Source organism: Limanda limanda, chromosome 11 (assembly GCF_963576545.1).
Source record: "Limanda limanda chromosome 11, fLimLim1.1, whole genome shotgun sequence".
In the NCBI taxonomy this organism is placed as follows: domain Eukaryota; kingdom Metazoa; phylum Chordata; class Actinopteri; order Pleuronectiformes; family Pleuronectidae; genus Limanda; species Limanda limanda.
Window position 1 is genome coordinate 5,834,689 of NC_083646.1, and position 17,302 is coordinate 5,851,990.

Here is a 17,302-nt window from a genome sequence, read left to right on the forward strand (position 1 = left end):
TGGATTTGTATATTTTAAAAGTGAGATATGATTTTTTTTTTAAAAAGGTTACGACACACCTGAAGTCCTGCAGAGAAAAGTCGTGTACTCACCATTCCACGCGGCTGAGGGCCACAGGTGACCGGGGCCTTTTCTGTCAGTCCATTCAATTTCTAAACGACTTGGGGTCAGAATTCACCTTCAACTTTTTTTATACGTATGTTGCTATTAATGTTAATCTAATTCTGATGTTTCTATTTCGATCATCTTTTAATGTTTTATTTTCTGTTACGTTTTCGTTCCTGTATGTTTGCTTTACCGTTGTGTGAGCTGTAAATAGCTTTCAACTGTTTCCTATTGTTCAACCTTCAATTCTTCATTTTCACTTTTGACTCTCGTGTTTGACACGGTCTTTTCTCATGAATGTTATTTCATGAGTGTTATGTTGTTGATGTGCTCTGCTGCACACGGCCTCTGTTGCACTGCTGTCCGTCCTGGGGGGGGGGGGGGGGGGGGTGACCGAAGGATGTCTCACCTTGTGCAGATTGTCCAGCCCTATGTGATATATTGTGATTTGTGAATATGGGCTTTACAAATAAAATTGGATTAAATGATTGATTGATTGATTTACAACTTGTAAAGCAACTTGTATTTTGATTATAAATCTAATTAATTTGCAATTTTTTTTTTTTTTTTTATAAAACACACAATTAACAATGTTAAAGATGAAATTGATTGATACCGGTATTATTATTTTGATAAAAGGTTAAATATTACAATTGGGAGCGCAGCCCATATATGAGCTTCCTGTCTCATCACACCGGATGAGTTGGTTTGATGAGCCGTCATATGAATAATCAAGAAGAGGTGAGTGAGAAGGGGGAACTGGTCAGAGGGAATGTGTAAATTAGGTGTGTGTGTGTGTGTGTCATGTGGGGGCATTTGATGACGGTGACAGTGAAGTCATCTTGCAACATCGCGCGGTTGGTTTGTATTTGCATCCTGGAATGCATTGCATGACCCCCCCAGAGGTGTGATTTATCTCCCACACCACAACATCCGCTTAAAACTGCAATGGAACCATAGGAAGCACAGGATGACCACAAAGAAAGAAAAAAAAAATCACAAACACACAGAGATTACTAAAAGACACACAAAACAACTACAAAAATATCTGTAAAGAGACATAAAATGGCCCCAGGCGACACAAGAACTTAAATCAGACACACGACATGGCCATGAAGAGACAAAAAAATTACCACAAACGATCAGAAATAAGCAGAGACAAAAATCAGAGAGGCCTCTAACAGCCACAAAGAGAGAGAAAACAACAACAGACACACAAACCAATCACTCAAGTACAATAAATTGACACAAAGATATAAACAAATTACCATAAGACACACTATGCAGACACGAAGAGACGAAAATCATCCTTAAGACATAAGCGTTGACCCTGAAAAGAGACAACATGAATTCAAAGAGGCACAAAACATTATTTAACATTATATGATTTAATATGCAAACACATTTATCAGTAGTTTTTTCAAATGCACCTGTCCCCCTTGAATTCAAATGAGGAATCAGTGAAAGAGATTGGCGAGTTCTCTTTATAAACATGAAAACAGAACTGCGAGGATATTTTAGGCATGTGTGATGAAAAGCCGGGGCGAGCAAGTTCCGTCTCCGACACACGAGGTCAAGAGAGAAAGTAAAAAGAGGAAACTGAGGCAGAGACGAGTGTAAAAACCAGTTTGTCAAGTTTCATCATTTCCTACTTCTGAAACAGAAAGAGAAGCTTTGAATGTGTTTTCCCTTTAACACAGTTTTCTCTTTTCAGACTGACATTTGAAACAATTAGTTGTAATCTCTCCACGGGTTCTTCGGATAAATTAGGGTTATGGTTAATATATGTATATATATAAAATCATGTCATGTGTATAAGAGACGGGTATGATTGAGTCTGGGTTTTTTCTGGCTACTGAATTCTGCTTGTTATGTAAATTGTGAAAAGTAGAAAATCTGCAGCACTTTAACTGTGTGTATGTCGATAACCCACAATGATAACATCTATAAGCAGATAATCAGGGTTCGTTTCCTGAGAGCAACCACTCGAGACAGACGCTGTACAAACAAATGATGAATGACAAATAGTAAAACAGCGGTAATGATGTAATGGGAGAAATTATCATTGTTGACAAATGATGCACATTAGTAAACACTCAAAGTGTCATTATCTGTTGGGGAGGTTGGGGGTGGGGGAGTCGAGTGTGACTTAAATAGCTGCTGAAAAAATTTGGAACGTTTCCATGATTTCACATTTTTGTGGCATTTCAACATCTGGTCAGAAGTGACCTCAGAATGTTGGGGAGCTTTGGATTTGAGTGAAAAACCTCAGCTGCTCACATTCTGTCCGTGGCTCTGTAATGAACTCACTGTGTTTATGTGTCTGTCTGTGTGTGTCTGTGTGTGTACACTGTTTGTTTTTCATGGATTTAACACTGTGTGTGTTTGTCTGTGTGTGTGTGTTCGTGTGAGAGAGACAGTGTGTGTGGTCCAGGTATTACTTGTGGAGACCTTAATCTGACTTTCTTACAGGGTCAAAAGGAAAGTCTGCATAATGTAAATCACAAAATGTTCAGATTAAGTTAAGTTAAGTTAAATTAAGTTAAGTTAAGGTGATGTGAAGGTAAAGTTTAGGTTTAAGGTTGGTGTGAGGTAATCAATGTAAGTCAATGTAATGTCCTCTGAAGTCATGGAAACACAAGTGTGTCTCAGGGAAGGAAGTAGTCAAACACTTTATGTAAATAAATTAATAAACAGAAATGTACGAGGAAAAAAGTTAAAATACCAGATTAACTTTTCTATCTGAGTAAGAGAGAGCAAGGACTTTTAAAATATACTTTAAGCATTAAAAGTAAAAGTACTTTTAAAAGTACTGCATCTCCTGATGCAACGTTCTATCACCTCATCCTAATAGCTGAGACTCGTCTTCTGAATCTGATCTAGATGTTTGTTCACCGGCTCGCTCTGACTGGATCAGATTACTTTGAGAAATATGTAAACATGTAACATGCAATGCTGTGTAAAGCAAATAAATGTGGTCGAGTTGAAAGTACAGATAGTTCCCTGATATTGTATTGTATTATTGCGGTAAAAGTGAAAAATACCTGAAAATAAATCTACATAAGTGAGGTATAAATACATGAAAAATGTGGTTTGTGTGTTTGGTTGTGTGTGTCTGTGTGCGTGTGTGTGTGTGTGTGTGTGTGTGTGTCTGTGTGTGTGTGTGTCACAACACAGTGGTTTATTAATTTATTTTTTCAAATCAAAAGTAGAAACCCACCACTTTCCAATCCTGAAACCTCGAAACCCCTGTTCCACTCTCTGAGAAAACTCCACTGAAAATTCTGTGACTTCTCTTTCCCTCCCGGTTTGTTTCACTCGCTGCTGCTGCTGCCGCTGTCTCCACTTACACTGTGACATCACTGGAGTTTCCCTTCTGCTGAATCGGCTGCCTCTGCATAAATACTACAGGATCCTGGTTCATTCTGACAGAACAGCAACACAAAGAGAGGAGCATCACCACACTGCAGCCACTTTGAATCTCAGCATCCAGCCAAGAGTTTTTACATTTTCCAAGATGGTGAATTACACAAGTGCCCCAGCTGACGTGGAGTCGGGTCTGGAGGAGAGGACGGTGGTCCTGGTGGAGAAGTCGTCGTCCACAGGGTGGATGTGTAAAGTGATGGGGGGCCTTTTCATCGCGGTCCTTTGTTTAGGAGGCGTTCTGTTGTTTTCTACTTACTGGAACAGATCTGAAGTCATGGTAAGGAGAAGCACTCTTTCTGAATATGATAAGAAACATTTTTAAAACTCCAGCAAAGTCAAATGTCTGCTTTTTTGCACATCTAATCGGTTTCCCCCCCCCCCCTTCCAGAAGGAATCAGGCCAAACAGCAACTCTGACCAAGATGGACAGGGATGAGAACAAAACAGGTGATTATTCGCACGGCTGCTTGTTTTAAAATCTCAGGGTGTTCATTTAAGTCTTGAAGTCTGAAGCCTTTTTTGACAAATACTAACTTGTGTCCTCCTCTCTTCAGATCACCACCAAACACTAAAGCAGATCAGCAGCAGAGCCAAGGCAGCCATCCATTTAGAAGGTGAGTCACCTCGACTTGGCTCTCAGCAAACAATGAGCTCAACTTCTCAGCTTTCCAAACAGCCTTTCAGCCTCTTGTCTTCCACTTGTGTGACATGTGTCGCTTCCTCTTAGAAGTGTGTTAGCCTGGGGCACGATGAGGAAGTTGCTGCGCTAGTTATTCATTCCACTCTCCTGATAAAGCACCTGTTCATTTTTAACTCCCGCATTAAACCCCTGGAGAGAAGAACCCTGACATCTTCAAGGCTGTAACTCCTCCACCTCTTCTTGTCCTTCCAGGTAGCCAACAGGCATCGACCAAGAATTCCAAAGCGAAGCTGGTGTGGGAGAGCGGCACAGGCTCAGCGTTCGCTCAGGGCGGCTTCGAACTGGTGAACAACCAGATCATCATCCCAGAAACCGGCCTCTACTTCGTCTACAGCCAGGCGTCGTTCAGAGTCTCCTGCAGGGACGGCGACGCCGAGGGCAAGGATGGAGAGGCGAAACTCACATCTGTCAGCCACAGGATTTGGCGTTACGCTGATTCCGAGGGCGACAACGTGTCCCTGATGAGTGCGGTGAGGTCGGCGTGCCAGATCGCCCCGACTCAGGTCGCCCAGACTCAGGATTACGCCGTCCAAGACGGACAGGGCTGGTACAACGCCATCTACCTGGGCGCAGTGTTCCAGCTGAACAGAGGAGACAAACTGTGGACGGAGACCAACATGTTCACGGAGCTGGAGACCGAGGGCGGCAAAACCTTCTTTGGTGTGTTTGCACTTTAAAATGACTCCACAGACTTTATTACTATTCATCTTCATGGTGATGTAGAAACGTCGAAATCTCAATTGAGATCAAACTTATTTAAGATTTTTTTTTAAAATCCCTATGAACTGTAACAGTTTGAAACCTTATTTGTATTTCAGGCACTTTTTTTTCTATGTTATTTATGTTGACCTGAGATTGTAGTCGACCAGACGTCCTGCAGGGGACGACACTGCAGAGTTAGGGTTCAAGGCTCATGAGGATTACGCTCCTGACAATAATATCTATTACGATCTGTATTTATTGATATTTATTTATATATTTAAAATGGTGGGGTTATGTGTTAATTATTATATTTATATGCTTTTTGTTCAATTAAATTTGATTAAAAAGAAAGAGAATTGTAACTTTGTGTCCGAACAATGAATGTGAACTAATTTCATCGCTGACATACCGAAGAAAAAAGGTTGCAGCTGAGTTGGCAAAGACAGAGCTCACACACACACACACACACACAAACACACACAAACACACACACAGAGAACCTGGTCTATTATTTGGCAAAAGTAAGGATGAAATTCCTCCACAGCAGCAAATACTTCCTTTGTTAGATCAGACAAGACAAGGGGAATTTCCTACTCTTTCTGGTGAGTCTCGCTGAGCGCTGTGTCAGGTGGAGGCCCACAGAAGCCTCAGCCCAGAGCGGGTTTTCCCCACCGACACCCCCACCCCACCCTTGCACAATCACACACTCACACACTCACACACTCACCCACATGCACCCTACAACCTCCCTCCTCCTCCGTACCGCCAACCACTTTCCCTGTGTTACCACATACTTCATCTTCAGTCGGCTGGAAAGAGACATGACATGGGAGCGAGTGTGTGTGTGTGTGCGTGTGTGTGTGTGTGTGCGTGCGTGTGTTTGTGTGTGTGTGTGCTGTGGGGTCATGGGACAGCACCACAGCTGGTTTTGTGACATTGTCATCATCCAAAAACGCACATCATCCAACATATCGCATTGACTCCGGAGCAATTTGTCAACTTTTGTTTCATTTATCTTCAAACTTCCACTCATTGTCTGGGTAACGAGTTTCCCACCGGCCTCAGCAGCTGGATGTCGTGTCGCAAACTCCCTCCCGCTTCCCACGGGTCAACCTGGTGAAAATGATGGAGTTTATTATTCGACCTGACAGGAGTTAAACTGCTTAAAGGTCACCAGGAGTCTCTCAATAACAACAACTGGTGACATCTAGTGGAGGATGCGTTTAGAAAAGCAAGCTCGGCTGTGAGAGCCACAGGATGTTGAGACTTGAGTTGTGATAATTAGAAGGCTGTCTGACGAAGAGGTTTATAAAAAGATGCTGAAAATGTCATTTTGGATTTAACGACGCTTAAAGGGAGAGTTCCCCCGGAAAACCTCGACATTCAAACTCGGCTCGAAGCGGTGACATGTTGTAGGCCTAGACACCGACTGGACAAAGCAACAGAGCCGGGAATGTTTGTGTCACTAACTTTATGAAATTAGGTGTTTTTTTGACATTCATGGACCTTGATAAATAAGGAATCAGCACTTTGTTGCAGCCTGATTGAATGTAATGTGGCTGTTGGGCCTTGGCGGAGCTAAGAGTGCTTCTGAGTGAAACTCTCGTTTGTTTGACTGTTTTCATGAGCCAAGAAAGTGCCGATACAAGTTGTTTGCAGAAGATCCGGATAAACGGGAGGATCCAGGAATTTACTTTCATTTAAACATGGCCAGATCGGGCGTTACCTTTGGCAGAGGTACGTGTTGATTTGTCAGACAGCAGGATGATGTAACTTTTACGGAGCAGATTTCCATGAAACTTTGAGGAAGGATGTGGAAAAAAGAAATCCTGAAAGTTTCGGTGTGGATCTGGACAAAGGGGGAAAATGTTCTTTTCCACTATTTTGATATTTCTCAAGAGAATAATTTATCTTTAATCAGACACATTTAGAGAAGTTATATCAATGAGTGCTTGAAATTTGGTGCAACTTGATTTAATTTAAGGAGACAGTTGGCTCTCGACGGAGATCTGTACCTTGTTGTCTGTTTGCTATGAAATATTGTGGGGGGGGGGCGGGGCACCAGCCACGAAACAACACGTTAAAGTTTGCAGCAGATCTGGAAGAACAGGTGTAGCCGAGATTTCCTTTCGCCCACATGGAGGTGTGTGTTCTCTGAGCCGACTTCTATTTGTTTTTCTCGATCTACATTTTCCACTGTTGCGAAAGCAAAAACACCACGTGAAAAAAACAATGACTTTATTTACTCTATCCATATATTTGCATACACATACTCTGAAATATATTAACATTTAGAGATCTTAGATATAGTGAGTACAAATATCCCAAAATCCATGTATATTTTCATATATGTGCAATATAATAGAACATTTCCTAGTTTATCTCTGCATTCATATGTTACACTATGTGATCCATGAACTGCACAGTTAATAAATAATACATTTCATTCATCTGTGACTGTCCCGCTCCGTGTGCCCTGAGCTACGATGTTTTCCAACGACAGCGTGAGTAGTTTGTTTTCTTTAAGTGCACACTGAAGTACAAACTGAATATTTTTAAAAACCTTCGACCATTGCTCTTAAAAAAAAATCTGGAAATAGCTCAGGAATGAAATAGAATATCCAGATTAACTGCTGAATAAATACAGTGCGTCACATCACTTATATCCCACTTTGATACATGTACAGTTCAAAGGCAAGATGAGAAAGAAAAGTAGAAAAGAAAAAGAGCATCCATCCAGATTGTCCGTTATGGAAAAACATAAAACGACGTTCCTTTCTTCTTTTTTTTTTATAAATAAAAAAAAACACGTAACAAATTCACATGTATAAAAAACTGTGCTTTCTCTGGATCCGTACAGAACTAGCCATCGTAGAAGCCTCGCATCCCAACACACATCGCTGCTGTACAAATATAAACAGGATTTTCTTTTTCTGGAGGCAGAAAGAAGAAAGTTTTCTTCTGCCGAGTTTGGGTTTTTCGTAGATTTGGATTTTTTTAGATAAGATAACAATCAGCTTCTGTGCCTGTGGCTGAGGCAGAGGACAGGGGGGGGGGGGGTCTATCTGCTCTAGGTGCCGGATGAGGGAGTTATTCGATGACTAGAACGGTATTTTACTGCTGAGGAGATACAACACAAATCTCGAAAAATACAAACATCATTTCAAATGGCAAAACTATCAAAATTGTCCTTATACGTCAGCAGGCTTTGATCACTTCCTCCTTTAAAATTGGCCTAATATTCACACACCAGCAGACGACTCAGTGTTTAAGATGCTGTACTCGAATGCACCGTCCAGACAACACACATCTAAACATGCTGAGCTCCTTGGCCCTTCTAAATTATGGCTGTTTAACAAATGCACGTTATCACTTGTCAGGGAAACCCGGTCGAGCTCAGCCATCGTTCAGAGGAAACGTCGGAGGAAAGAAAAACTGTACAAATCGCTTTGTCCCTTTGTGTAAATCTCAGTTTGAACAACGCTCCGGAAAAAGTAAAACAAAATCATTGGAAACGACGACTCCATGACAGAAAAAAGACGGATCAGATATTACAGAACGATATAAACCACTACTGCATGTGCTTGTCTAGTCCACGAACTTTGAAGACAAAAGATGGAGACGACATCGCAAAGACACAAACACAAATGTTTCCTTTGATGAGATCCAGGACGCTGCGTCTCCACACAGAGATCTGTCCGTTCACGTGACCTCTGCAGAGGACCTCGGGTGCTGAGCTGAACGCAGTGAGATCAAAAGCGTGAGGACGGGTGTTACCTGCGTGACCCCCCCCCCCCACCCCCCCACGGAGGCAGCCAGGTGTGAAGTGCTCCTGTGTTCTTCATTTCAAACGGTGTCACCACACCGCCGTGCTCAAGTCAACAAGTGATGATGGTCCCAGTGTCTCCGTGTGTTTTGTGTCCCCCCTGTGTGCACCGTGTGACTGCCTCCCCCCCTCTACCGCCCCCCCCTCACCCACCTCCACCTCCGCCCCCTGGCCACGCCTACTTGTACAGCAGCGGGATCTGGCTGTTGTGACAGTGGTTGCGGCTCATCTTGCTGTCCGCCGGGTAGAGGTTGGACGAGTTGGAGAAGGAGGGCGGGAGCGCGTGATTGTCCGTGGCGGGGTTGGGGTAGCCGGGCGGGGGGAGCAGGGACTTGGGGTCCGGCTGGGAGGAGGGCGGGGGGGCGTTGTGGTTCTGGTTCTGGCCCGTGGACGGGCGGCGGCGGTTGCGGAGGGACTGTCGCTCGGCCAGCTGGTTGCGGAGCGCCGAGACCCTCTCCTCTTTCTGAAAACACAACGAAGGGAGAGGGATCACTGGACCATGGACGTCAACTTTCCTTTATTAAACAGGAATCAAAGCTCAGATTGAGAAATGTTTTTTTGACTTAATACTGTGTTGTACTATGTTTTGAGTACTTGATATGTTCTGTCTACTTTTGGAATTTCAAACTTTTTAACTATAGGTTGTGTCTGATTGAATTCTAAACAAGTAAAGATAGAAGCATTTCAAATTATATTTGTACTCTTACCAAATAAAGATGGAGGTAGTTTTAGCTAGATATTAGGCATTGGTGCAAATGATTTAATTATAACCTTTTCCCTCCTAATGTTTAATCTACAAATTATAAATGTGTGCGTCATATTGATGGTCAGTCTCACAGCTGTCTTGATAGGAGGTCAGACAGAGTGATGTTGTTGACTTAATGTTGTATGTTGCTTTGGTTTCGAGGATCCGAATGTTTACACAGTCAGGATTGTTTTGATGAAGCAGAAAACATAATAATCTTTTCTCCAATTGTAAACACCTTTGGACGACATTGCATCTGCTGGTTCAAGGTCTTTTTTTGAGGAAACAGGTTGCCTAGCAACTATAGCGTCATTGGGAGTGTCTTCCTTTTCACTTCTGTATACCAAATGCCAGGAGGATGGCCTACACGTGCGCACTTCCGAGGAGGAGGAACGAAGATCTACTACTATAAAATAGACAGATGCCGGATGTTCAGGGCGCTCTGATACAACTAATGTACTGGAAGCCCATTGCGTTGCTGTAACCTGTTCATTGCTTTCCTAAATAAATTCTTGATTGAACAAACCGAGTTCGGCTCGTCTTCTCTTAAAGAATAAACGATCACGTTTAACACTACTTACAGTATATGTTTACACCTGGGATCAGAAAGAAACAGCATTTCAATGGCAGAATTGACAATAAAGTTGACCTTGATTTACATTTTAAAATATCTTCAAATCCTGCTCTTTTTTTGTAAATGTAAACCTCGTTCAATATTTTAAAATGATCAAATTTCACTCACGAGATCAAATCTCGTATCCTTGAGTTTATCTCGTCCGCCAAAGGGCGTTTTTCAATATTTTCCTCGGTTCCTCAGAGAATAATTCATGGATCTTGATGAGAACAAAATGTGTTATCTTTAGGGGACTGATGTTCTGGAGTGTGTGGGATCCAATTTAAATGTGGTTTCATAAAGGGACTGTTGGGCCTGGGTAATATATGTAATGTGTAATTCTGGCTGTACTTTCCATTTCTATTTCTGGCAACTGTAACACTAAACTCTACCGCCCCCTATTTATCATTTACAAGCAGTAATTAAAGATTTAACAAATGTTTCATAATGCACCCTCAACTATGTATACCTCCTACTGCGGACACCTTTAAGTACTGTAGAAGCTAATATTTAAACAGATAAGGAATTAAAATATAAAAAAACACAGCTGTTAAAACATAGATTACGTCATAATAGGAGTAAATATAACTTTTGGTGATATATTAAAGTGTAAATCACAGTGCTTAGGAATCTTTAAACAGAATGAACTGAACGATTGAATGAGATGACATGAATTCCTGGACTTTAGCTCGATTCCACAATACATAAATCATCATGGCCTCCAGTCGGCCTTCAGCTCGTAAAGTTCACTACGAGGACTCTTTGACTTCGTTAATGATTCTGAAGTGCATCAGCCCGGCACTAACCTCGAGTGACATCGATATTAACCCTGGATAATCTTCTCCTGAATGTAAAACACCCAAACCTTATTTTTTACAGATGATTTATGGACCAAAAACACTGACTAAAAGAACAACCGTTCTGATTTGGTGCTACACAAATATAAAAAATTAACAGAATTGAATTAACAGTCATTTCTTAGCTGCCAAAATATGATCTACTAGCTCCTCAAATGTGAGGATTTGCTGTTTTAAACATAATCCAGCTCCCCTGTGACCTCGTGAGGATAAACAGATAAACAGTCTGTTGGTGAAACATCACGTGTTATCGGACAAAAATAATTTCGTGCCATTTCAAGAAAATCCTACAATAGATAAACCCACAACTGCAGAGGAAACATGATAAGATTGTATCGCGTCTCCATTTCCTCATAATATGCAGCGTTGCAGGTCCAGAGGTTTGTATGATTCACATATATACATGTTCAAAAATCAACAGTTTACATGTAGATACAGCACATGAACATGTATTATCTATAAGCCCATGAATATATGTATAGTACAGCGTCTGTCTCCGGGAAAAATGTTAATGATATGGAAATGTGCATGTGGATGTGGATGTACATGATGAATAATGATAAAAGAGTGTTAGTAGAATGTCTTCACCTCCTGGATGATCTTCTGCAGCTCCCTGTTCTCTCGCTCCAGCTGCCGGGATTTCTCCTCGTCGTTGTTGTTTGTGGACGAGCCGGTCTTCAGAGTGTCCTGTTGCTCCGACTGCCACTCGCCACGGGTGATCAGGCGCCGCATCTGGAAACACCGGGAGCAGGAAGTCAATAAAGAACAAAGTCGGTCCTGAGATGGCACCGCAGCGGATGAATAATGCATCTGCAGAGGACACCTAATGAGAGCACGGCTTAAATATTTGCAGCCAAACCTCTCATCCTTTACCGGAGGCTCAGAAATGTTATTTTATCTTAAGTGTTATTTATTTTCTTTGGACTTCTTGGGTGCTGAGATCTCACCGCTGCGCCGCCAGAAGCATCTCGACTATCAAACAGTGCTGATGATAATGTGATGTGTTTTCACAATTAATAAAGTTTGAGTTTCTGTAGGTGGTGCTCTTCTCCTCTGTCTGCACCAGCGCTCACGAGCTCCTCGTCTGTTTATCACAAACAAATCAATGTAATAGCTCCCAGACATGTAATAATAACAACAGTAATACGTTTTATTTATATAGCTCAGAGCCCCCTGGAACCCATTTGAAAGACGTTTTTTTGGAACATGGCAGCAGATATATCAAACAGCACAGAGCAATATTGTTATGATTCAAATAAAGAGATGTTCAGCGTTTCACTTTGGGTGTGACACAAGATTTTTCCTTTCTTGAAGAATGGAAATAATAGAGACGGACTAATTGAGGGGGCCATTGTCGATATTAGGCGGTAAAACAATTCTGATGAGGATAAATCAGCTGACATATAAATAAATAAAATTGGCAATGATTCCAGAGATGTCATTATCAATCCCTTATGACAAATACATTTACTGAGGATTGATGTTTTATAGATTAACCATAAACTAAAAAACACAAATACAGAAAAAACTATTTTTAAGTAACATAAATGCATCTTTCCTGCATTGTTCAATCTGCAAAACATATCGTCAATCATAATGTTGTTGTCTGTCCAACTGATATATCGGTTGGGCTCTAATAAAAAAATATAAGATCTTAAACCTACAAACAAATTTATCAAAATAATTGTTTAATTAATATATAATTATCTTAATGGCCAAAACAACGACATATTCAATCATATTTAAGTAGCCTTCATATCTAGTGTTGCAGTAATTCCAATGTGGTGCAGCACTCGACGTGTGTTCAGGTCACTTTGAAAAGCGCCAGACCTCCAGACGTCGGTCGTTTTCATGCACCGTGCAGCCCAGGCTGGAATCTCTTCCTAAAGACACTGAGACTAACACGTTTGACCTTCGGAGTGTAATTGTCGGTGTGTGCTTGCAGCAGTTACTAAAAGGAATCAGTCATGAGTCACCGCACCTTGGGTACAAAAAGCACCACCAGAGTGATGTAGGCAGAGAAGACGACTGCCAGAGAGGCAAAGGCAAAGGAGGCGTCTTGCTGCGAAGACAGGATCATGGTCACCGGAGCCGTGATCAGGCACAACACCTGCAGGGAGAGAAAGACAGAAAGAGAGAGAGAGGGGGGGGAGCAGAGAGAGGGGTGGAAACAAAGGAACGGGAGAAAGGTAGAGGTGAGGTTTAAGTAAAGAGAAAGCAGGAGGCAGAGCGGTGTTCAAGGAGAGAAGGTGGAGGATGAAGTGGAGTCGGAGCGAGAGAGAAGGAGAAGGGAAGAAAAAAAATCACATCCATAAAAGCATTAGGCATCTGTTTATCATTCCGGGGGGGGTGGGGGGGGGGGCTCCCATGTGAAAACAGCATTAAAAAGTCATGACTGGAGCGGCAGCAGCAGCGCGCTGACAATCAGCACATTGTCATCTCATCAGGGCCTGAAGCTCGCAGCTTAGCAGAGAGGAAGGAGGTCCCTCTACAGACAACATTAACTATTGACATCATCATAAAACCCAAATGAGAATATCATAACATGAAATAATAACATTGGACTCGTCTCACATTATGAGAGAGGAATGTGACGAAATGAGCTGCAAGCTACTTTTTAAAGCCGTCATAAATAACCATGAATGATAGATCAATGATAACGTCTCCCCTTGATGGAAGAGGAGAGATCAATCCAGTTATTAATTACAAATCCACAAAGAACAAGTTGATAAGCGTTCCACTGCTCGTTAGGACGCCTCCTCTCTTACTTATTAATGGGGATCGGAGCAAGGACAGGAAATTCAGTGAAATGGCAGTTTTGAAAAAAAGACAAAAAAGTGAAAAAAATGTTTTGCCGGCTTTTGATCCAAACAGAAAAACTCCTCCGGCAGTTGAAGTGACAGAAACCACTTTAAACCAGACATTTTACATCCATTTCAAAAGTTTCAGAGTGTCAAGAGTGTCAGGAAATGGCAGCGAGTATTTGTGTAAAGGGCCTAAAGTGAGCATAATGGCAGCTATTTTGGTGTAATGTGCATCCAAGGTGCCGCCGTTTAAGATGATTCACTTCCCATTAGCAGCCACTGAAAAATGTTTATGACCGATGGCTGCAAAGTAGATTAGAGCCTGTTCCCACCATAGGACGGGGAAGCATCTGCGTACAAAGCTCTGTGCAAGCAACACAAAGAAGATGCACAACCCACACTGTGCAGATGTGCATGTATACACTCCAGCTAAGGGACTTAGAGCTACTACAGACCTAAAGAAACGTATAAAGTTTGTGTTGCAGCCTTTGGTATTTTATTGATTTGAGTTAACACATATTCCAGCAGGACGCCCCACCGAGTTTTCATTTCACAAAAGAGACCTGAGATACGAGCGCTACTATCGCTGCTCCACAGGCATCAACATTTATGATTCATACAAGGAAGCAGTTTCCACCGGCAGTATTATCATTTGGACAGAAATGCGTCCAGAGATCTGCCTTTAAGAGAATTAAACTCAAGACGTACTTGTGGAAAAACTTGAATATTTTATAAACACGCCTCGTATTGTCTCGTATTGTTCCAGCCAATCCTCACACGAGCGTGTAGTTTTCTAGACTACATCGTCAATCTGTGATGTTCAGGCCCCAGAGGTTGTTTCTGAGAGGGAAAGTTTTCATTTATATTCCTGCTGTGCCCTCAGCTGACTTCTTCTCCTTGGGAGTTCGGAGGATTGATGGGAAATGAGCGAACCTTAAAGGCAGTTATCTACTCAAATAAGAAAAATAAAGTGCAGGGGCATTAAAAGGAGCGTTAAGTTATCTGTGAACTCCATTAACTTTCATAAACGACAGGGAGCAAGTGCAACCAGCTTCCTCGTAGAGAACCAGGCTTTCTACGCCTTCGCAGCTGTGAAACCGCTGGTCAGAAATCTCAACACAAGACCCGGTAATCATGGGGGCGCTGCCTTCGATTGACCCCCGCGGATATATTATGATCATTCTGTGCTACGGGGCAATAAAAATCACACTTATTGCTGATTTAATGTTATTCAGACGGCTGCAGAAAGAAACACCCAGGAAGTGGAGTTCGGGTTTGATGGTTTCTTTCTTTCTTTCTTTTGACTCACAGCGACGTTGTAAATAGCCATCCCCACGGCGCGGTGGTCATTGATCTTCTCTGTGGAGACGGACTTGGTCTCGTAAGCCAGAAATATACCCAGCAGCAGCAGCAGACCCTTGTAGCCGTAAACCACACCTGTGGGAGAAACAGCCGGAGAGAGAGAAAAGGATAAAGGAGTGAATGGCGGCGGAGACGTGTGAGACTGGAAGTCATTCAAAGTAATGGGGTACAAATTGTACAAGGCAAAACAATAAGAAAATAGGTGTTTGAAACTGGATGTCTTTGTGTTTGCTTTGGTATGTGCTGAAATATCTCAACAGCTATTGTGTGTGTTGCCATGAAACTTGTTGCAGCCATTCACGACTCCCACACAATGAACCACTGTGGTTGACCCCCCGACCTTTCCTCTCATTTACATTTGGACTTTGGACTGGCGTGAAGATTTGATCTCGACATTCAAAAACATGATACTGGACTTACTTAACGTGATTTTTGTCACCTGCAAAAAATCTTGTGTTTCTTTCTACTCTTTCTCTTGCAAGTCAGCTTTAATTTATTGCTACAGAAATCTCAAGTTAAGCTTTGACATGGGTTATAACATAGATATAATCTATTAAAGACCAGAGTGGAGTATGAGTGGGTTCAGGTATAAAACCAGAAATGTTCCTAGTATCAAGCGCAAAGGTTGAATATGTAAAAAAGGCATTCGGAGAAAAGATAATAGAGCTGAGAGTTTGACACTTCTTCAGACTGTCCATTGTTTCTTTATACGATATCAAAGCGCCATCTCTTCTTCTCCGGGAGAGGAAATGCTATGGGGCAATGGCCCAGTTTATGACCCACATTATTTGAATTTCAGCACCATTATACTTTCATAAGAGCTGCCACGCTAAGAAAGACAGCAGAGACAGACAGCAAGAGAGAGAGGGAGAGAAAGGGAGAGAAAGGGGGACTGCGTGGGCCGACAAAAAAGAAGAGAAGCGGGGAGGGAGGAAAGCGAGAAGCAGAGGAATAGAAAGATAAATCAAACGTAAGGGGGCGGCGGGGGACGAGGGAGGTTGTTTAATTCAGAGTGAATTGCAGGGACGTGTTTGTGTGTTTGTGTGTGTGTGTGTGTGTGTGTGTGTGTTTGTGTGTGTGTGTGTGTGTGTGTGTGTGTGTGTGCGAGTGCGCATATGTGTCTGCATATGTCCAAGTGTGCGACACAAAGACATCCAGAACCAGAGCACGGCAAAGGGTTAAAAAGCGACAGACTGAGAAACCAGAGAACAGAAGAGACTTCAGATACCGAGCCATGTGTTCATCTTCTCCGAGCTGCAGTGCTCCAGCAGCGGCTGAATCAGGACATCCAAGTCTTCTTTGGGGGCCTCCTTGGTGAACTTCTACTCACATGGCAGACGGAGGCAGAGAGAAGAGGGATTGGGGGGGGATAAAAGAGATCGAGGGACGGGGGAGAGGGAGAAATAGAGAGAGGAGGGGGGAGATAACAAGAGAGGATGAGCCGATGAGCGGAGAAGGAGGCAAACATCCACAGTCAGCACAGGCATTGATCCCCTCGGGTAACTAGGTCCTTCCGACAAGACGGAGACACAGACGACTGAACTAATAGACTATCAGATGTCCAATAAATATGAAATACGGGTATTTAAAATCCGACAAAAGGTGTGACTGCTGGAGCGGTAACAACATCTAGCTCAGCTTCCTACAGGGTCTGTATAACAAACAACAGGGTTCATACACATTTCGACCAATGGATTTCCATGACTTTTCCATGACTTTAAACCAAATTTCCATGACTGAACATTTTGTGAAATCTCTGTGTTTACACGAAAAAGTGACAAAATGTAGTATTCAAACTAACAATGAGAATTCCAAGGCATACAGTATACCTTAAATGACACAAACCCAAGTATGCCTGCCTATATTTTGAGCGTATTTCTTTAAAAGCATATGAATTATTTAAAACTCAGCGTAAATGAACTAGGGATAGGCATTCGATTCAATTGTCTTAATCGATCGTCTATTAATTATGCCCATCCCTAAAATGAACAACATGAAAATATGAATATAACAAATTTCCATGACTTTTCCAAAACTTTTGGGAGATTATTTTTTTCCATGACTTTTCCAGGCCTGGAAAAACACATTTTAAAATTCCATGACTTTTCCAGGTTTTCCATGACTGTACGAACCGTGAAACAAAAACCACGAGCTCAAAGAGGC

The 17,302-nt window shown here is 42.2% G+C and overlaps 2 protein-coding genes across 2 annotated transcripts in view; one reads left to right on the top strand and one right to left on the bottom strand.

Moving 5' to 3' along the window:
* Positions 1–3,553: 3,553 nt before the first annotated feature.
* On the top strand, positions 3,554–5,214 carry tnfb (tumor necrosis factor b (TNF superfamily, member 2)). The gene is made up of 4 exons (XM_061081380.1): positions 3,554–3,808; positions 3,920–3,977; positions 4,085–4,144; positions 4,423–5,214. The coding sequence occupies exons 1-4, from the start codon at positions 3,623–3,625 to the stop codon at positions 4,905–4,907; spliced, it is 789 nt and encodes a 262-aa protein (XP_060937363.1). The 5' UTR covers positions 3,554–3,622; the 3' UTR covers positions 4,908–5,214.
* Positions 5,215–8,936: 3,722 nt separating this feature from the next.
* gabbr1a (gamma-aminobutyric acid (GABA) B receptor, 1a) overlaps positions 8,937–17,302 on the bottom strand; it is a 49,242-nt gene continuing 40,876 nt past the window's right edge. The window contains exons 14-18 of the mRNA XM_061081709.1: positions 16,368–16,461; positions 15,087–15,214; positions 12,955–13,083; positions 11,562–11,705; positions 8,937–9,221 (exon numbers count right to left, since the gene is read on the bottom strand). Coding sequence (XP_060937692.1) covers positions 8,937–9,221; positions 11,562–11,705; positions 12,955–13,083; positions 15,087–15,214; positions 16,368–16,461 — 780 coding nt within the window. The remainder of the gene's footprint in view (positions 9,222–11,561; positions 11,706–12,954; positions 13,084–15,086; positions 15,215–16,367; positions 16,462–17,302) is intronic.